The sequence below is a fragment of the Lepidothrix coronata genome, unplaced genomic scaffold (genome assembly GCF_001604755.1).
Source record: "Lepidothrix coronata isolate B3197 unplaced genomic scaffold, Lepidothrix_coronata-1.0 Scaffold73, whole genome shotgun sequence".
Lineage (NCBI taxonomy): Eukaryota > Metazoa > Chordata > Aves > Passeriformes > Pipridae > Lepidothrix > Lepidothrix coronata.
In genome coordinates this window covers 1828634-1848801 of record NW_016690253.1, presented here as the reverse complement: position 1 = coordinate 1848801, position 20168 = coordinate 1828634, and the positions used below count along the sequence as shown (strand labels likewise).

At 41.2% G+C, this 20168-nt stretch overlaps 1 protein-coding gene across 6 annotated transcripts in view; it reads left to right on the top strand.

Moving 5' to 3' along the window:
* The window catches only part of HTR2C (5-hydroxytryptamine receptor 2C), a 214693-nt gene that overhangs the window by 166209 nt on the left and 28316 nt on the right, over positions 1–20168 (top strand). For 5 of the 6 annotated variants that reach the window (XR_001875542.1, XM_017819350.1, XM_017819345.1 and 2 more), the window contains one exon: positions 9818–10460. Coding sequence is in view for 5 of the 6 variants with exons in the window: in XM_017819350.1 (XP_017674839.1) it covers positions 10076–10460 (385 nt within the window). In the remaining variant the exon portion in view is untranslated. Of the gene's footprint in view, positions 1–7774; positions 7821–9817; positions 10461–20168 lie in introns of all 6 variants that reach the window. The other variant, XM_017819347.1, reaches the window with a different exon arrangement.

The following is a 20168-nucleotide window of genomic DNA, read 5'->3' as shown; positions in this document are numbered from 1 at the left end:
AGTCTGGGAACAGCATCACAATGCAGAATTTATCAGGATGAAGACATCCAGGTTAAAGTGACCTCTTATGGCATGAAACAGTCAGCATGGGTTGGGGGGGTGTATTTGTTTGCTTTTAAAGCAGTGGAGCACAAAGAAATCTCTTGTGTGTATATATATATATATATGTAGCTTAGATTGTATTTGTCCTTTTCATGTCCCACTTGTCCTTATGTATGGCTCATATGCTGAAGTAATTATCTTTGTTTCCAACTGATAAACTCATATTTTACAGCCAAATTCTTTTTAGATATTTGTGGTTTGTATTATCATATTTCATTGTTATTTGATTAGTTCATTCCTCAGTCATTCAGATTTTCCTGTGTTATGTTCCAGCCTTTCCCGATGTGGGTGTTGCATCCTGGTCTTGAATCATTAATACATTTAATTCCCAAAGTAAATGTTTGGATTAGGCAACATAAAAAAAAAAAAAAAAATCAGTGAAATTACTATAAAAATCAAATCTTTCCAACCTCAACAAGCACCTTGCTTCCAGCCCAGGGTTTGTTTTTTCAGCCTAATCCATTTTCATTTCCATTGCAGCCAATACCAGGGCAGTCTCACAATTGCTCTGTTTGTCTTGTTCTCTGGAGTTTGCCTAATAACTTCCCTGGTGACACCATATCAAATGGTTTAATGGAGTGTGAGTAAGTCAGAAACATTGCTTCTTCCCCCCCACCCTAAAGAATAGGGTGTTACAGAACAAACGAACAAAATCCCGTGGCACCAGGTTACAGTGTCCATGTGGGAAACTCATATTGCCTTTTATAGTACTTTCTATGCATTTTTTGTGTTTTAAATTTTCCTTTTAAATCTGTTCTGAAACTTTGCCTGGTTGAGGTCAAACTAAAAGGTTTATAATTGTGTGGATCATTTTTTACCTTTAAATGCAGGCATCACACAGAACAGTTGTTTTAACTGTTTCGATTTGATGTTCTTTGTCCTTTTTCTCTCTTTTTTTTTTTTTAATATCTGTTGTTAAGAGGTTTCTTTCCTACCTACTTTTGTCATTAGGGTTTTCATTAGTGCAGATTTACCAAAATATCCAATTGTGATATATTTAGATCGGAAAAGTGTTGGCTTTTTGAATTTATACTGTCAGTCACCCCCTTTAAGGTCCGTATGGATCAGTCTTCCAAGGGAAAAAAAAAGATGAAGAAAAAAGTTAAAACACTCCTTTCCTATGAATAGCTGCATTTTCTATGTAATTATTATATCAACTGTTACTATGTGTGAGAGATATAAGTTAATTAACACATTAATATTTCAATAATCCCTCCTCTGACACTGTCGAGGTATGTGACAACACATGCTTAATTAAACTATTACAGTAAAACCCATGAGCTGTTTGTCAATTCATTAGGGACACTTTTTATTATGCTTTGACCTTAATTTTGCTTTTCCCCGGCTTATCTGATTCTGTGATTCATCTTTTTTTTTTTTTTTAAGACAGTCATCAATGACAACAGCAGGGGCACTTAGGAATATTAATAGCTCACCACCACAGTAGGGAGGAGGCCTCTCTTAAATTCTTTGAGCTTTGAATTAGAGAGTTCTGAAGGTTGAGGTGCTCATTGGAAAAACTGATTTAAGGGAGAAGCTATTTCAGCCACGTGAGGTCCTTGGTGAGCAGCCATGTCCTGGTGATGGACCACAATGGGTGAAAAACTGCCTGAGCTCAGGGTCCACACGCAAAGCAAAGGGGGATGATCTCCCTGGATCATGTGTGGCATGTGGTGCAGGGTGTGTTCCATGTTACTGCATAATAAATCTCAGTTTGTTAGAAAATGAGTGATCTGATGGCGTGACTTCAGACGACACGCAGAGCTGGAATGAGCAAAATGCTAAGCATCACATGATTTCTTGCTTGATCAAGGAATTTGACTTATTTAGTAATGGATGAGTCACCACTGTTCCCCCAAAACATGGGCACATGTGTTTTGTGTAATGGTGTGTGTACATTATGCTGTGACTCATGATCCAGGCTGGTGAATACCCGTGTTCTTCCTTTCCAGACTGACTGCTGCTCTATATTACTATTGTAAATCAAACCCATTATTACTGTATGTGAGATTTTCCCTAAAATATAAATTGAAAATAAATCACTTCATGATTATTTTTTATTTAGATGTATGTGTGTATTTAGGTGTGTTTTCCTGTGGTTGCACACACACTGGTAACAAATGCCATATATATGGTAACTTAAAATTATGAAGAAATTCAACCACACCTGGGATAGAGCACTGTGGTGCAAAACCTGCTGAAAATCTTCTGGTTTTTAAATAGGCCTAGCTTTAAAACTTGCAAAAAAGTTAGCTGCAGAAAGCCAGGCTAGTGTTTTTGTTGTTTTGTTTTATTATGTTTTATTTTGTATGCAAACATTGCAAGTGCTCACTTCCAGACCTTAATGATGTAAACAAAGAGCTGTCATGCAAAACATTTGAGAGAAGAGAAAAATTGGGTTTCTAATGAGTAAGTTTAATAATAGTTTACTACAACAACCCTCAAAAGCTGAAGGTACCATACAAGATTTTTGCTCTGATGTTACATTTGATGTTTACCACATTGTACAGCTGAATTAAAAAGGGACTGAGGGAATGTCACTGCAGTGGTGGCAGAAGGCAGGTCCTTACAGCCACAAAACATACCTTGGGAGATTGTACAGGCTTTCAAATCTCCGAGTGCCAGGGGGTAAATACACAGGGAGTAAATACACAGTGAATACTATTGCATTAAGGGTATAAAAGTTTGGCAGGAGGTAAATTCCCCTGGTGTTCCAGTTGGTCCTCAGAAATTAGAGGCAAGGCCTAATTTCTGGTTGTAGCCAATTCAGGCTGTAAGTCTGTTCAAGCTCAGTAAGAACTTTCATGGCACGGCTGCACAAATAGTGCAGTTACCAATCCAGGACGGTGGGAATGATCACATTCAGTGAGGACTTTGCACCATCCAGAGTCATGGATAGTGTGGTTTACTGAAGCAACAGGAAAGCAGCATCAGGATTGCTGTGAGAAATGCACTAACTACAGAGAGTTAATATGTGTTGTGACAGAAAGTATAGTAACACATTTATTATATAAATAAATGAACATTGCCAGGTTGGAGATGCAAAGCTCATATGAAGGTGTCCCTTCAGGAGAGGAGGAGATACAGTCAGTCAACTGATCCTGAGCAAGCAGAGGTGTTTTATTTTCCTTCTTTATTTTCCTTCTCTTCTCTTTATTTGTCTCAAAACTCCCCTTCTTTTATGCAATAATTTTTGTCCCTTCCCAAAAGGGTGGAACTATCACCTGTGATAGGTGGGTTTTGGTGACTGATCGTACCTGTAATGCACGTCCTCTCTTCTCATCATTTGCATTCCTAGGGGTGTGAAAGTGAATATGCAAATAGGGCTTAATGAGGGTCGTGGTTACTTTCAGTCAGAGTTTATCATTGACACAAGAGGCAGAATAAACACTTTGGTCCTCTTCCATCAGCTGAAGTGGCAGTGAAGGCTGTCTGACCTTCATCAGGGGGTCTTTGGGTGCATCCTTATCTCCTTAACAAACCAGATTTATAACAAGGCTTGTTATGCATCATGAAGGGGGAGTGAGGACAATCACTGGTATAGAAATGAGGTGCTGCTTCACCCCAGGCACCATTCCATCCTTAGCCAATGCCCATAGTAAGGTGTCTTTTTAATGCTGTTATTGAATGCTCTCAGTTATTTATCAATAAGGATGAAGCAAAATCCAAATTTTAATTCACTATTAACTCTGCGTGCAGTGACAGGTAAATATTGCAAACACAATAATAATAATAGAAAAATACACCTGCCAAGGAGACTGAGGGATGCTCAGCTGGTCTTTTTGAGTAGCTGAATTTCAGCCACTGGGGACATGTGTATTAATTAAAAAAAAAAAAACAACAAATAAACAAAAAAATCAGAGAGGCAGTTTGGAATTATATCTAGCCATAGAAATGAACACCTAGGGTGTAATCATTCCCAGAAGTTAGGACAGTATGTGATGAGATTCAGATTTATTCTGTTGGGGATTTCTGAGCCAAGAGAGCAAGTTTATCATTGGAGGGAGTGGCAGAGTATCTACATCTTCTTGTGAGGTTCTCAGGTGCTCTTCCACAAAGGGGAAATAAAAAGGATGCTAGTCTTACTGCCAGAAGGTAGATTAAGATCTCTCTGTGTGCTTGTATTGCCTTGAAATGCCTGGAAAAGAAATTAATGCCTTTCTGACTCGGGATGAGGGAAGATACAGAGAGGGAAATTGATGCTATTTGGTTTTGGGACAGCATGGTAGTGATTCATGATTATGACTCTACAAAATATCAATACTTGAGCTTGTGTCTGCAAAAATCCATTTTCTTCTTGCTGTGAAAAAAAAAATGAAATATTCTTATTTAGTTTGTGAGTAATTAAATAGTTATTTTCTGTGTAGGAAATAAAAAATAGGTGGAAAACTGCATTTGGGGAGGTTTCCCTAAGGTTTTATTAAGTGTTTTTTATGCTGATTTATCCCCAATACCTGTTGGGCAAACTTCCAGAAGTTCTTGCAAAACTGAAAAGCAAGTATCAAATTCTTCCTTGGAAGGAAAGTCCCTAAACAAAGTGCTAATACCATGTTCCCAGGTTCAAGGAGTAGCTCAGGAAAATATTTAGATTGGGCATAACCACTTCTCTGGACTGCAGTAAACTTAGAAGCTGGTATCTGCAGAATAGCCATTAAGTTTTGATTTTTCTTTTCCCACTGCATGGCTGGGAAGATGTGCCTCTGTTTTGACAGAGTAAACACTGCTTTTGAAAGACAGGAAGATTTCCTGATGCTACCAAGTGACTAAAATGAATTGGGGCTTTCCAAAATTGCCACTTCTCAGAATATTCTTGAACTGTAGGTTCCTTAGACACAGGTGGCCTCAGGAGGTGCTCAAAGGTGAGGACTTGTCACCGGTGTGTGCATCTCTCTGGTGTGACAGGAGTGTGTGTTGGTGCAGCTGTAAGGCCCTGCTCCCACATCAGGCAGGCTGGGGTCCTCACAGGTGTGTTTTCCCATCTGAGCATGCAGATTTTATTTCTGACCTTGGAGAAACCAAAGGGGAGAGGATGTGCTGGTCTTATCCTGAGCTTGAGCAATAGGGACAAAGAGAGGGGGTGTATCCAGGGACAGGAGCTCGAAAGCTCCCCCAGGCTGGACAGCTTTGCTCATTAGCACATTTCTGATCCAGTTATAGAATGATTTAAGCTGGAAGGGACCTCTTGAAGGTCTCTAGTCCAACCCCGTGCTCGAGGCAGAACTAACTTCAAAGTTAGATGGGGTGTTTGGGAGCAATCCCCAGCTGTGTTTTGAGCATCTCCAAGGATGGAGATCCCGCAGTCTCTCTGTGACCCACTTCCCTTGTCTGACCCTTCCCACTGTGACTCCTTTTATCTGTTTTCTTCTTGTTTTATACATGATTTCCTTAGATCTATCACTGTGACAATTGCTTCTTGTTTTGCTGTGCAGCTTCTGGAAGAGTCTCCCTGTCTCCTCTGTAAGCACTGGCGGGGAGCTGTAGGCAGCAAACACATCCCTGTTCAACTGTTTTTCTCTGGGCTGAACCAAACCCAGTATTTAATGTGCTTCAGTCCAAATCACCTTGGTCATCTCCGTTGGACTTGCTCCATTCTGACACACTGTTTAAAAATAGAACTGCACAGAAATAGGGATGTTTCTTAGTACTGCTAAAAAAAACCTGCCTAAAATACAGAATTCTGTAAATAGAAAAATGTGATTTTATTCAATCACTAAAATGAAAAGGCTCCTTGCAAGCTTACCATGAAAAGATGTATTTTAAAGCAACCTTCTGTTCCAAAGAAAAATGGAAATGAATTTGGCAATGGATTCCACAAATAAATTAGTAAAGATGCAAATAGCAAGAAAAGTAGAGTTTTTGAGTGAAGAATGAAGCCTTAAATCTGCCTTCTCGAGCCTAAACCTTGTATCCTATTATATAATTTAAAATTATTTGCCATTCTGAGAAGGCCTTCATGGAGCTATAAAAATTTATGTCAGCTGACTGTCTGGCTCGGATAGTTGTGAACTATCTGCAACTCTTTTCCTGACAAAAATTGCAGTACTTGCAGTTCAGTTTAGTCACCTTCAGATTTATTTTTTCCCTGATGGAGGTCTACCATCAAAGCCAAGGCTGAAGGAAAAACTTTTCCTTTAAAACTGTTTGATCTCTAGCAACTTGTTGGCTTTCGTCTGCTTATTGATGAAGTGTGAGTGCGACTTGGAGAACTGGCTATTGCCAATAGTTTGGGAGGGAAAAAAATAGCTCTTGGATATGGCCTTTGTAGCTTTGATGCCATTGGATGTTGCTTGTTTTTCTTGTGGGGAAGGAATTGCTGAAAGTCATCGCTTTTGATCATTAAGTACTTTGGGGGTTGGTTTTTTTTTTATGGTAAGACTTACCTGAGACTCAGGATCTTTTTTTCTGGTCTAACCTGAAAATCCTTACTTTCTTACCCAGTTTCAAATGCACATTGTTAACATGCAGGGTGTGAGTCCCAGAGATTTATTAAATGGTTTCCAGGAGCTCTGCAGCCTGTCCAGGAGAGGCAGGATCCTGACTGGGGGCTGGGGAACCTCTTGAGTTCTCAGCAGGCAGCTGATTTTCTCCAGGAAAAAATGTCCTGAGTTTTGAAGGGTAAAACAACCAAAGATGAATGCATTTAATTCAGAGGAAAAAATAATTGTGTTTATTCCAAGAAAGGTTTGGTTTTTTTCTGTTTAGCAAGTGTAATGGTGGTAAACACTCACAAAGGCATGTGACCCCTTCCCTCGGGGTCCCACCACTACAGACTGATGAACCATTGCAGCTTTTGTTTCCCTTTGCCTTAACCCCCTGGAATACCTGAAAACTTCAGCATACCAAACTCTGATTTAAATAATTCGTGTGTTTATTGATAAACAAAAATGTTTTTCTACCTTTAGCTTATTTCAAACTGGACTTAAAGACTGAAGGAGAAGAATGTGCTGAAAGAATTCATTACGCTGCTCTATCAAAAAGCAAGAGTGGAATAGAAAAGAACTTGCTTTTGCTGAATGTTTAAATTATAATTTTAAGGACTGTCAGTAGTAGATTGAACTGGAATTGATGACTGACCACAAAATTCAGTATGTGTGCTTTGAAGTTAGCTATTGGAAAAAAGTCTGTGATGGGCACATGTTTTAATTTAAAATTATGGAGATAGTTCTCAAATAAATGCAGAATTCATGAATAAATTGTGAATTATTTTTCTGGTACAGTGATGTGCTTAGAAGACTGTAGCTGAAGGAATAAGTCATAAAGTTTTCCCTTGTGGAGACTGAGAGATGCAGTGAAAAAGAAAACTGATGACTTCAAGCCAGGATCTGTGTAAAATAATAACAAAAGTATTAGCAAAGCAGTAGGACAGTTAATTCTGAGGGTGGAGCCCAGTCTAGAGCATTGCTGTAGTCAAATTCCCACATAGGATTTTTCAAAATTAATATGTAAAATGCAAGAGAGAACGACCATTTCAGAATTCAGTCCTGAGCAGCTGTAAAAATAGACACTTTTAAAAATAGCCACTTTTAATTCAGAGACCTTATCTTGCAGTTGGGTTTTTTGTTGGTTTTTTTTTTTTTTTTTTTTTGTGGTGTGGTTTTGTGTGTTGGGTTGTTTATTTGTTTGTTTTTATGATTTAGAGTTAAGGCATGCCCTGCCTTTGTTCCTTTGGCAGCCCCAGCTGGCCTGTGCCAGGAGCATCAAGCTCATCCACATCTCTGGTAAGAGCTGAGGTAGCATCACCTTCTCTAAAACCTCCAGGAGCTCAGACCTGGGAAAGAAGTAAGACCAAGGCTGGGCATCCAGCTGCCTGACTGTGCCCTCATGTTTGGGCATGACCTTTCTGCTTGTCCTGACAAAGAGTGCTCGAGAGTCACGGAGCCACAGGGAGCTTCTGGAGACCCAGAAATTCCCTCTGGCTCTAATGGAGGTGTCCTGCACAGCAAAGCTCAAGTGCCAGAAAGCTGCCTGGTGTCTCCTTCACTGTGGAAAGGTGGTTTGGAAAAATTGTCATCACAGCTTTAAAGTAAAAGCTGTCTTCTGGGAAAAATACTCTAGAGTATTTAGAAACTTTCTAGAGACTTTTTTTTTTACTGAGACCAGCTAAGTTGGAAAAAATAAATGGTCCACTGACCACTTGCTAAGTCATCTGCAATGTGCAGCTGCAAAATTACTTTTTGTGCCCATAGTGCAAAACTTCTTCCTAAATATGAGGTTTAGAGACCCTCTGGGACTAATTAACCATAATGCAGAAGCAAATCTGGGTTCATTGTATGCACTGCTCATTTAAGAAATGTTTTTGTGCACAAAGCCCATTAGCAAGTTTCCAAAACCTTCATGAATGTTAAACATTTTATTATAGGACTCTGAGCACTTCTTACATTACATAAAACCTAATGTAATCCCATGAATTACTTTCAGCTTTTGATCCTGGATAGCAAATTGCTGTGTCACGTGTGTGCCACATTGCATTCAACAGCTAAAATCAGGCTTTTATTTAGTAATTTATTTAACAGTGATAGAAACTCTTTTCCTGTGGGTTAAACATAAAGTTGAGGACATGCTTAAAATAAGTTGCATGCTATTGGTTTTATTCTACTTACTAGTTGGCTTCCATACATTGTTCTACTACACTGTGCTTTCCTTCTGTGATTTTAGCCCTGTGCTGCACATGGTTTTTAGGGTCTTGACTCCAATGCAGTGGAAATGCAAAGCAAAACTGCCAATTGTACAGGATTGGCAGTCAAAAAGATTGAGTTTCTGAGGCTGTGATTTAGCCAGGATTAGGAAAACGCCCCCTTAGCTTCAGTGGGTTTAGGCACGTGCCTGAAGTCAAGGGTACCTTTGACTTGCCCAATTAGCTCTGTGTAGGAGGCTAAGGGGCTTCAGAGGCAGGATGTTCTCTGGCCTGTGTTATGTGGGCAGTCAGGGGTTGTTGTGGGAAGTCAGACTTGCCCTCACTGTCACAAATCATGTGAGATCCTCTGAGGAAGTCTGTCCTCCAGGCTGTGTGTGCTGAAGGTATTGGCACTGCACGTGCTGGGCAGCAGGCTGGTGGGACTAGGCTTACTGAAATTACTGCTCAGCTTTTATGAAAGTCTGTCCTTTCTTTTCTCTTAACTGTTGTCTGTTTGTTTCAGATTTACAGCAAAGCACCACATAATGTTGCCTAATACATATTGCTTCCTGTCCACCATTCACACCCTGATAGAAACCAAACTATAGTACTTATTATTGTAGGAGAGTTAATCATTAACATCTGAGGGTTTTTACAACACCTTCATTTTACCTCAGAATATGCAAAATATATACAAACCCTCCCATTTTAGGTAATGGAATACTCTGTGCTTGGCCAAGCTATCTGGATTGGTTGGAATTTCATGCAATCACTATTTTACACAGCAGCAAAGTATCTGTGAAGTGGCTATCAATTGAAACATATTTTGCTCTTCAGACTCGCTTTTGCAGGTTTCACAAAACACTTAATTAGTGATAATCAGCTTTTAACCAGCCAGAGCACACTGATGTGATTGTCTCCCTCTCTGCTCCCCCCAATTGTAGACGTAGTCTGTACCCTTCAGATAAATTACTTGCAGTCTGGAGAACATCCCAGTCAGCAGGAAGGGGAAGAATAAGAATGTCAGTTGCATGGGGGGTAAAGAAGGTGTTGTGTATGCTGTGATTTCAGTGAAGAATATCCTTTTTATTGACTTTTCAGAATGGTGAACTTGGAAACAAGCTGGAGATTGCAAAGTCTGCTTTCCCTCGAGGTTGCTGGTCAATGGTTGTCATCTACCACACCCAAGGAAACTAGAAGAGCTCCACGCTAACTTATGTAAGGTTTATTTCACTATGGGAGATCAAATGATTTTCTGGCTCAGGTTTTGTGATGTTCGGCATCTGCCTTGGACCTGCAATTTGGAAAAGGGCTCGTCTCTGAAGCACGGTTAAGAGACACAAAAACCAGTCCCAGACAATGAGCACTTTAAGTAGCACTGGAATATTGCTCAGCTTAACGACAGTGTCTGTCACACTGGATTTTAGTTTGCATGGTGGTCTGATGGCTTGGTCCTTAAGCAGCAATTTGACTCTGAATCAGAGTTTGCCCACATCTGATCCTCTCAACGCCTCTGAGAAGGGCGAAGTCTCTCGGATGTCCGTGAGGGAGAAGAATTGGCCAGCCCTCCTGATCTTGGTTGTCATCCTGCTGACCATTGGGGGGAACATATTGGTAATTATGGCTGTGTCCTTGGAGAAGAAGTTGCAGAATGCCACAAACTTCTTCCTGATGTCCTTGGCAGTGGCAGACATGCTGGTGGGTATCCTGGTCATGCCCGTGTCGCTCATTGCAGTCCTGTACGGTAAGTGGCTTCCCTCCTTGTTTGACTGTTTGGATTTCCAGGAGTCCCCTGAGGCTGCAGCAACCTGTTGTGCCCTTTTGTGATTTACCTTTTTGTGATTTTTTTTCCTGTGCTTGTGGCTTAGGGTGTATCAGTGTGTACTTGGTCATGGGTCTGTGCTGAGAGGTTCATTCTCTGCTGGGAGCAGAGCTTGTTTTCGTGCTGCCAGGAGTGACCCATGAATTGGTGTTACACTGTAGGGTTTTTTATTGCTGAGGCCACCCAGAGAATCTGCGACAGGGAGTCAGCTTTTTACCGTTTGGTTGGACTGCCCCAAAATCATGCTGGGACACAAGAAAAGCTGAGGAACTTGCTCATGACTGACCCAGCACTAAGCCAGGTCAGAAACAGTCCTTGGGCTCCCACTATGATCAATGGGATTTGAGCAATAATACAGTTAAGAAAGGAGGTTTGTACTGGCAGATTTGGCATTCAAATAAAAGCCTTTACTCTTGGCCTTTGTACCTCAGCTTGCCTTGTGCCTTGCAGAGGGTTATTTTGCCTTTCCATGCCTCTATTTCCCTATCTCTACCCTGAGAATATGTTCTCTGTTTTAAAACCCTGAGAGGCCTGCTTGTCTAGGTCTAAGCATTTGTTTCTCCCCTACCTTATTAGGGTTGGTGCGTTTGCAGTAAGTGGGGCATTGCTCCTGCACTCCAGTGAGGAATTAAAATATCAAACACATGAAACTTTCATCTGGCTGAGACTCCAAATCCATTTTTTTTGTGTGTGTGGTGCTGGGTCTCTCCTTCCCTGGATGTTACAAAGGGGTATTTCGTTCTCCTGTGTCTCTGATCATCATGTTTGTATACTCACATATCGATATAATCTGTGCGTGTTTAATAGATAACAATTATTCATTTTTTAAAGTCTGTTTTCAAGTTTTCTTTGAAAAGTATTTTAATATTGATATTTCTTGGAAACAAATAATGTTGTTTACTTACAAATTTGATTAGAAATTGGCTTACTGTCCTATAAAGTAAAATGTAGTGATATTTATCTGACTTCTTTACTTGCCTAAATGATGAAGTCTGACAGAGATTAATTTCTAAAACACATTGATCAACCATATGTCATTCCAAAACTTATATAACTTGTCTACAGTGAGTTAAATCAATACATGATTTAGGTGCAGATCTAGCCATAGAGATCTTATCCACAAAGCCTTTTATTTTGAACTGTCAGAATAGTTCCATCTCTAAATCTTGTGTGTATTACAACATGTGTATTTTATTTTTAGCATTTTACTCCAGTTCCCTGGAGCTTGAAAGGCAGCATATAAATACTGAATTATGTGACTGACCTGCACTTGCATAAATTCTGTGTTACCCAGTGACTCTAAAAAGGTGAATTTATGGAAGTGGTCTTCTTACATACATACTTTCAAGGTCTTGGGAAACTAATAGAAATGGATTTTCTGTTCTGCCCTAGAAAATGATTACTTGAGGTCGTTTAAAGGTGTAAAGCATCCTGCATCTTTAGCAGGAAGGAAATATCATTTATTTGAAGAGGAATTGTAATTATCCCTCTTTTCTGCCAGAGCACCAGTATTAGCTGTTGATAGCCCAAACACTTCTCCACAGACAAACAATAATAAATAGGTTTTTTGGCAAAAGTTGTAACTTCAGAACAGACACGGAAAATTTGTGGAAATACTTTGAGAAATGAGGAGGCTGCTGGAGCAGTGCTGGGTGCTGGCACTGCTCCCTCGGGCTGGACCAAAGAGGAATGATGCCTTCAGGCTTTGTCAGGGGAGGAGGAGAAGCTCCACTGAGGGAAAACTGAGCCTCTGAGGAGCTCGTGGTTTGATTTGAGTAGGACCCCTGTGCAATCACTTTTTTATATTATTTAAGCTACAAATCGTGGATGTGAGCAGCCAGGGCTGTGCCACTCCAGCAGCAAGGGAAGAAGGCTGCCAGAAAGAGTAGACAAAGTCTGTACCCTCTCCCAAGTGATTATTTCCTTATTCATCCTGAAAAAAACCCACTTGGTTTGATACCCACAAGTTTATGTCCTGACTGGATATGTCTGAGAAAGGACCAAAGGAAAAAGACTGAGGTTGTGTCAAGGGTATTGCTCCTCTTGAAATCCACCATTACATGTGGATGCCCTTTTCTGAGCATCCAGAAAAATCATTGAGGATACAAGACTAACAGGCCACACCAACAACCTCAGCATGTGATGGTTCATGTAAACAAAAGATGTGAGCAAGAGCACAGAAGAAAAGCAGGTTAAACCCATCGCTCATCGCTACACATGGCTTGGACCAAACACAGCCGCGTCTTCCTCAGCTTCACATGGAGGCATCCAGCTTTTCAGAGTCCCATGGCTGTTTTTAGCTTTGGCAGGGGTGGGAGGCAGGTATCTTCAGCTTGGTGGTGCCAGTTCTTTTGGCAACATGAGTCAGCAGCTGGAAAGGCTTTTGGCAGAGTCACAACGTGCTGTTATTACAACTGACAGCCTTTGGAGAGCCATCACTTATTCCTGAGTCTGTTTGATCTGGTGGCACCAAGTGGCATCTCTGCACTGCTGCACACACTGGTTTTGGGGACAATATCTGACCTCTTGTATAATGTGATATTCCTTGGCTTCGTTTCCTTAGAGCCATAGTTTTTTTTAAAAAGTCGTTCTCCTTAGAGCAGCCTGCAAACACTCTGGAGGCCACAGTAGCCAGGACGACTGTGGACTTTATCTTGCTTTCTAAGGGCTAGAGATCAGGAAATTCACATATATACAATTGTAGGTTTTATGTTCTGTTTTACTTGGTTTTAGACAAACCACTGTCAGTGATTAAGGGGGAAAATATTCACACATCAGCAGAATTCTTGTGAGAGTACCTGGGGTTCGTGGCCATGAACTGAGCAGGGAGAGTGTTACTTCTTGGAAATATAACTGTGAATGTTCAGTCGTTTTTACTCTGTATATTTTGCCCTGTGCATTCTACATAATTTGGCACTGGGCTGTTTCAAAGGCTGCCATGTGCTGTGCTGAGAAAGGTATGCAGCACATCTCTTGTAGATTTGTAGAAGTCACTTCTAATTTATGTAGTCAGAAAGGAACCTTAAAAATACACATAATGAAAAGAAGACTGATGAAGTTACTTTTAAGGTTCCACATCAGGTCTCTCAGCCCCAACGATAAATTCTAGTTTACAGAGTAGGCTCATTTTCTTACTTTTCAGCTAATAAGGTAAATGAAGTAGATTTCACTTCAAGCATAACGAGAAAATTGAACCGACACCCTCCACAACTACTTGTGGTTTTCTTAATTAAAAGAAGGAAAAGTCAAGTTGTAAGTTAGTTTAAGAATCTTATTATAAAGGGATGGCAGAATGCAGCATGCTGGATTTTTCACCTGTTAATCAGGGCTCTGGTATATTTATCAATTAGTCTTTCTTAAGTGTCTTACACTAATCGATGAGTTGCATTTGACAACTTAGAACAGCATTTTTTCTGGCACATAGTTCCTAAAGAACTAGGCAAATTAGTATGCTAATTAATAAGCATGTACTGGGTAGAGTAAATGAGAAATGTACATAGAGTTTAATCTCAGTGGAGAAACATCTGATTAATTAAAAATACTGGTGTGATAGGGCATCAGGTATCTTACACATAATGGAGCTTCTGACAACAGATGGAGTTTCTCTGCTCAACCCTGAGCACTTTGGGGACAAGCAGTGGTGGGTTTACATCATGTCTAGTGTTTATGGGCAGGAAAGAGAGGGCTGCTCTTTATCTGCCGACCGGTGAAGGAACACAAGAGAATCTCGTCAGCTGCTCTGAGTGGACATTACAGAAGATATTAAACCTTCTTGGTTGTAATGCAAAAGGTTCATAGCTGCCAACAAGTTGCCAGAGTGTAGCCAACAAGCGACCAATAGACCCATCTGTGACTCCAAGTGGAGGCTTCTCCCTTCCTTTGGGTTTCAGGCAGTGCTGTAACGCTGGGGGCTGACGCAGCTTCCAGGGAGGCTGGTGTTGGATGCAGCCCCAGCTGCCAGAGAAGCTTTACATCCACATTATTGTTATTATTGATAATTACCTTCGTTATCATGTGGTGACAGAGATGTGCTGAGCACTTGGGCAGACTTGGATGTTGATTTCCCTGCAGAGGGGGGAAGCAGGGCAGTTTAGCCTTTGGTATGACATTCAGATATCTAGAAATGGTCAGGGATTTTAAAGCTCATGTCAAGGCAGGGGCTTGGATGCATCTTGACTGCACCAAGTTCCAGATGGCCGTTGCATTACCTTCATAAATTATCGTTTATGCATGTTAGTTTTAAATGCATGATGTTTCTGCTTGTGCTAAGCAACCACTACATTTTATTATTCTGCTAGGGTGTAAGTGAATGGAAACTCTCACCCTGCTTGTACTATCTACATCTTAAACTCAGAGATGGGATTTTTTTTTTCTCTCCAGTGACACCTCATACCTGGGATGTGTGCAGTGAAATTTATATCCAACAGGATGTATTACTTTTTTATCTTTTTCCATCAGAAAAAACCATAGGCTGCTACATTATGTGCTCATCCAGCAACATTTATTCTCTTTTGAAGTCCCCACATCTTTCTTGTAACCTCAGCTAACCTGTGAAATCTAAAAACCTGCTACATCATTATTCACCCTCTTCCCAGGTTATTAAATACATAGAAGACTTTAGTTCAGATACTGAGGGTCCTGCTACTGAATTTTCTCCACGTGAACAACTGCCTGTTTACCTAATGTGACAAATGGGATTAAGTTGTGGTGTATCTGTGTTGCTGTTGGGAAAGAAAGCTCTGTATGGTGTGGCCTGAATCCATGTAACAGCTTCTCTTCCACTACCCAAGGTTTAAATTGTGCTTAGAGAGGAGGAGGGGAATACTAAATATCTTCTGTATCTCATTGAATATAGGACCCTGATGCAGCTAAATGTGAACTTGCAGAATTTTCTAGAGCCCCCGAAAATATTGCACCTTGTGATGATGCTCTGCTTGATCACATTTGGAAATAGCATTAGGATCCTACACAGCTTTGGCTTGCATTGGTGGAAAACTGATGTTTTCTGGTCAAGAGAAATGGGATTATTCTCATTGCTGGTGAAGTATTTTTACAGCATGTGGGATCCCAAGTCCCTGTTCTGCCAGCTTTATGATGATCTGTTGCACAAAAATTAAAAATTAAGCCAGTAAAACACTAATCACTGGGGCATATCAGACTATATTTTAAGCCATAAGCTGGGACTTCTGTCTTGAAAATACCTTTTTAATATAAGTCTATTCCTGCAAAAATCAGAAAATTCTCATGCTTATTCTATAGCTGAATGACAATGAGTTTCCAACCCTGTGACACTGCTGAGAAGCTCAAATTCTGTCCAGCACATTCAAAGAGCAAAAAGCCATTCCAGGGCCGTGAAGCAGTGAGATCCACTCTGTGGTTTGCTGGAATGTGCCATGAACTGGGTAGCTCTGGAGCCTGTGGGGAACAGGAGCAGGTTTCTATGGCACCTTCCTCCAAAGAAGAGGCTCAGTGTGTCCATCTGACAGCTCCCAGGATCTGACAGCTCCCATACGAGCTGCTCCCCATAACTTCTTGCCCATTACTTCAGCATTGCTCAGGTTCATTCACACGTAGCAAATCATTCCTTACTTCCAGGAGGAAAGCAGAGGACCCCTTTGCCTTAGATCTCTCATCTTGCTTCCTGTACTGCTGAGCTCTGGGTGACGTAGCAAAGGGTTTGTTGTGCAAAGATAATTTTCAGCAGAGTAAATCAAGGCCAGCCTTTAGAGAGAGTCTGAATGGCACCTTGCTGACCCGCTGTGGGTAAGGCCTGGCAGTTTTGTGCCAGGTCCTTGTGACTCATTTGAGCTCAGCTATAATCCACATTGTGGAGCATTAGTTTATGGGACTCTGAAGGGCAATTTTTGCTGTCAGATACAGAGGCAGAACTGTTACTATTTAATTTTTTACCACCTGCCTCTTCTAATTTCTTTGCTCTGTGCCACCTATATATCATCCAGCTCTGCCTGTGGCTGGCTTCTTGGTGTAGGCAGAGGTATTCTTTATTGCCCTCACTGTGTTTGTTGCCATTGACAAGAGGATCTTGTCAATCTGCCAGCGTTAGGAGAAAACACGAGAGAACAATAAACATTTCACATTTGTAAACATGCTTTTTTTTTTTTTTTCTTCTCTAAACCCCTTGCAGTTAGACAACCAGCTCCTTTGCCTACTGTGGGTTAATGGAGTTTTTAGCCTGTGATCTGCCAGGGATGATGCTGCTGCCCATGGAGCTCAGGCTGCTCAGTCCAGCACAGATGAACAGGGCACAAAACACTTCCAACAGCTTCTGTTTCTGGGAGCTTCCATCACGAGGGCTGCTCATGGAGAAGGTTGCACGGCTGTCAAAGCATTTATTGATTGCACACCCTTTGAATCAGTTTGTGTTAGATTTTGTCAAACAACACCCCTCCAGAGAGGTTGAGGGGATCCCAAAGCCCCTGGGTGTGCAGCCCAGAGCAGGGCTCTGTGCCAGCACCCCAGCCTGGCACTAGGGGGGTCAGCTGTGTGTGAGCCACACGTGCACCATCCGGTAGCCTCGGACATTGCAGCAGTGCCAGGCTGAGAGCTCATCCTGGCCTTTTTCAGGAAAATGTGCCCGTAGCCCTGATTTTCACAGCTTGCCAAGGGGGGCTACAGAGACTCATTCTTTGCCCTGGGGGTTTGACAGGCTTTTTCACAGACAGAGCCTCTTGCAGAAAGGCCTCAACAAAACCAGTTGTGCTAACCTGGAAAATGCTGCATGGAAGCGTGAGGCCATATTTCTGAGATTAAAGGTGACTCCTCAAGTAGAAAAGAGAAGTACTTCCTTTTTTTTTTTTTTTTTTCCTAAATGTAGAAAAATTAAGAACAGGAATGCTACAGAACACCTTGGGTTTTATTTTCTCAATGTGTTCCTGCCTCCTTTGTTTTGCTCAGTGGCAGCAGGCTGCAGGTAGGTAACAGTCTGAGCACAGGGGGACCTGGGGAATGGCTTCCTACAAAATGCAAAAGGAGAGATCAGTGGGAGCATTGGCAGTAAGTTCGGAGAGGTCAGGGCTTTTGCCAGAGCAATTCTCTGCCTCCTCCAGCCTCTTTTCTCTCCTCCTGCCTGGTCATGACTGTAGCTCTTGGCGTGACTGTGGCACATCCTTTATTATCCAGAAGGGTCCGAGATGTTTTGCTGCTCTCCTCTGAGCCTGAGGAAAGCTCTGCCACTGCAATGCAGCTCCTTTCATGCCACTGCTGTTCATCAAGTTTCAGCACCATCACACAAAGCACGAGTCAGTCTCCTGTTAGAGCTTTATGGAACATGTAGGTGAGAGAAATGAGCTGGCATTTGTCCAGGGAAGGTGACCCCAATGTTGTGCTGAGTGAAACATTTGGCTCAGTTCTGAAATGTGCTCCTGATCTGGGCAGGGTCTGATCCTAAAGTGTGTCTTAGTGGACATTCATTTGCTTTATGCAGTTTGGGGTGAAAAGCTTCTTGTGTTTGCCTTTGCACTGGCTTGGTGAGACTGGTTCTCTCTAAGGTGCTTTTGCTTCTCGTGCTGAAAAAGGAGTGAATGTCCCTCTTCTGGGTTGGCTGATACTGTTGAGGGGTTTTTTTGTTCATTTCAGTGGTTTTGGTTAAAAAAAAAATATTAAGACACAGGAAGCAAACTTAGAAAAATACTGTGCTGGGCAACACAATTCAAATAGGAAAATGAAATCACAAAGATCACAAGAGGAGCTTCCTGATCCCACAGAAATGCAGGAGTGAAAAGAAAAGAACTTTCAGACTTGCTGTGTCCTGTTGTTTGCCACCAAGTATTAGTAAAACACTGAGCTGCTGCAGTCATATCTTACATCTTCCAGAGCCTCTTTCCTTTTAGCTCTGCCTTCTGCTGGGATGCTGAGCCCAGGATCTCTGTGTTTCAGAGGGAAGCAACAGAAAGCCAGGACAAATCTCTGAGCAACTTATTACAGAATCAAAAACCTGAACTTTCTTGAAATAAGCAGGTTTTAAATAGAAAGTCCTAACACTGCAGTGTGAAAAAAAACAAGGCCTCCGTGCACCTTCGTACAAAAAACCCTCTTCTTTCAAAGAGAAGCCACTGTGCTTTGAAACTTTCCTTCAAAAGCTGATAAACTGGCCTGCTTCCCATTTGCAGATTTGTTCAGTTATCAGAATTTCTGCTCTTACAGTTCTACCAGGACTCAGGAAGCCATCACTGGGTCAGGCCCATCATCTCTCTACTATTTAAGGCTGTGGTCTGAAATAAAGCCAGAAGCTAGTTGGCAGTGAGAGCAGACTGCAGGGCAGGTTTCTGTAACAAAGCTTTGGTGTGCTCTTGGTAAGCGGAGGCAAGTTTTTTGCACCATTATCAGCTCCACAGCTCAGCTGGAGATGTGGTGTCACCCCAAACCACCATGGAAGCAGTTCTAGGTAAGCACAAGCCATGTAAACTACCCCCCCTGGCATCTCAGTGAGGATGTTTCCTTGGATGAAACCTCTACAAATGTGGCAGGAGAGCCCAGCAGAGTCCACTTTTGCCCTGCCTGCTCCTGAGAGGTGAAGGGAAATGTTAAAATACTCTGGAGGATGGAGTAAATCCTATTTACACTAGTTGAACATATGGCCTTGTATTTTTCTAGTTTACCCACAGCTTGTGTTCTGCACCCAATCAGGGAGCTGTTTTTTCATATTTTAGGCATTAAATTGGATGAGCGTGTCTTGCCTGCCCAGTGAAATAGAGAATTGCCCATCCAAAATAAATCTTTTATTTTCAAAAATGACTCATTAGAATAACTTTGAATGGCACACATTATAAATGTTGTTATTTAGCACAAATGAAAATTTAGATCCAATTATAGTTTTTATTTCATCCTCTTGCTAAAAATTTTTGCAACAGGTTTTAAAACTCACAGGAGCATAAAGTCCCCAAAAACCTGGAGTGTATAGAGTTACATTTCTGTTTTATAGATGTCTGTTTTACTGATTTCAATTTAAATACAGCAGCAGTTTTAATGCTGTCAGTGCAATCTTCTCATGCCCAATTTGCTTCCAGATCAGTGAAGCTAAATGTGCTTTAAAATGCATGAATCTTTATTTACTTTCTATGACAATAGCCTGTTAGATCCAGTAGTAGCTTTGTAAGTGCATTGCCTCATTGTAATTAACTTTTATGAGTTTAGTTGAAAAGAAATATAAACTTACATGCTTTGTGGCAATCCAGAAATTGATACAAGATAATGAGAAAAGCGGAATTGTTATACATAAAAAGAAAGACCCTATGATGATAAACTGTTCCAGAGATAAATTTGGTGCTTTATAAAGGTGCCAGGCGGATCATGGAGATAAGAAGTAAAATGAAGATAGGTAATATGTTTTCCACAGACAGATTTAGCCTCATCTGAAAGGAATAACAGCACCAGATCCAGACATGGATCCGTGTGAGACACAGCCATCCAGAGTCTTCCTTAGGAATGTTTACTCCCCTATTCTTATAATTTTAAAATCATGAGAAAGGATTTAACCAGAATTGCAGTCATTTTATCAAAAATGGGTTAATTTTAGTCCATGTCATTGTACGTACAGGTTTACCTGGGATAGCTTTTAACAGGGACTTTGTCTTAGATAGGGGTGCTAGTCCCAGCCTGGATGCCCCTTTG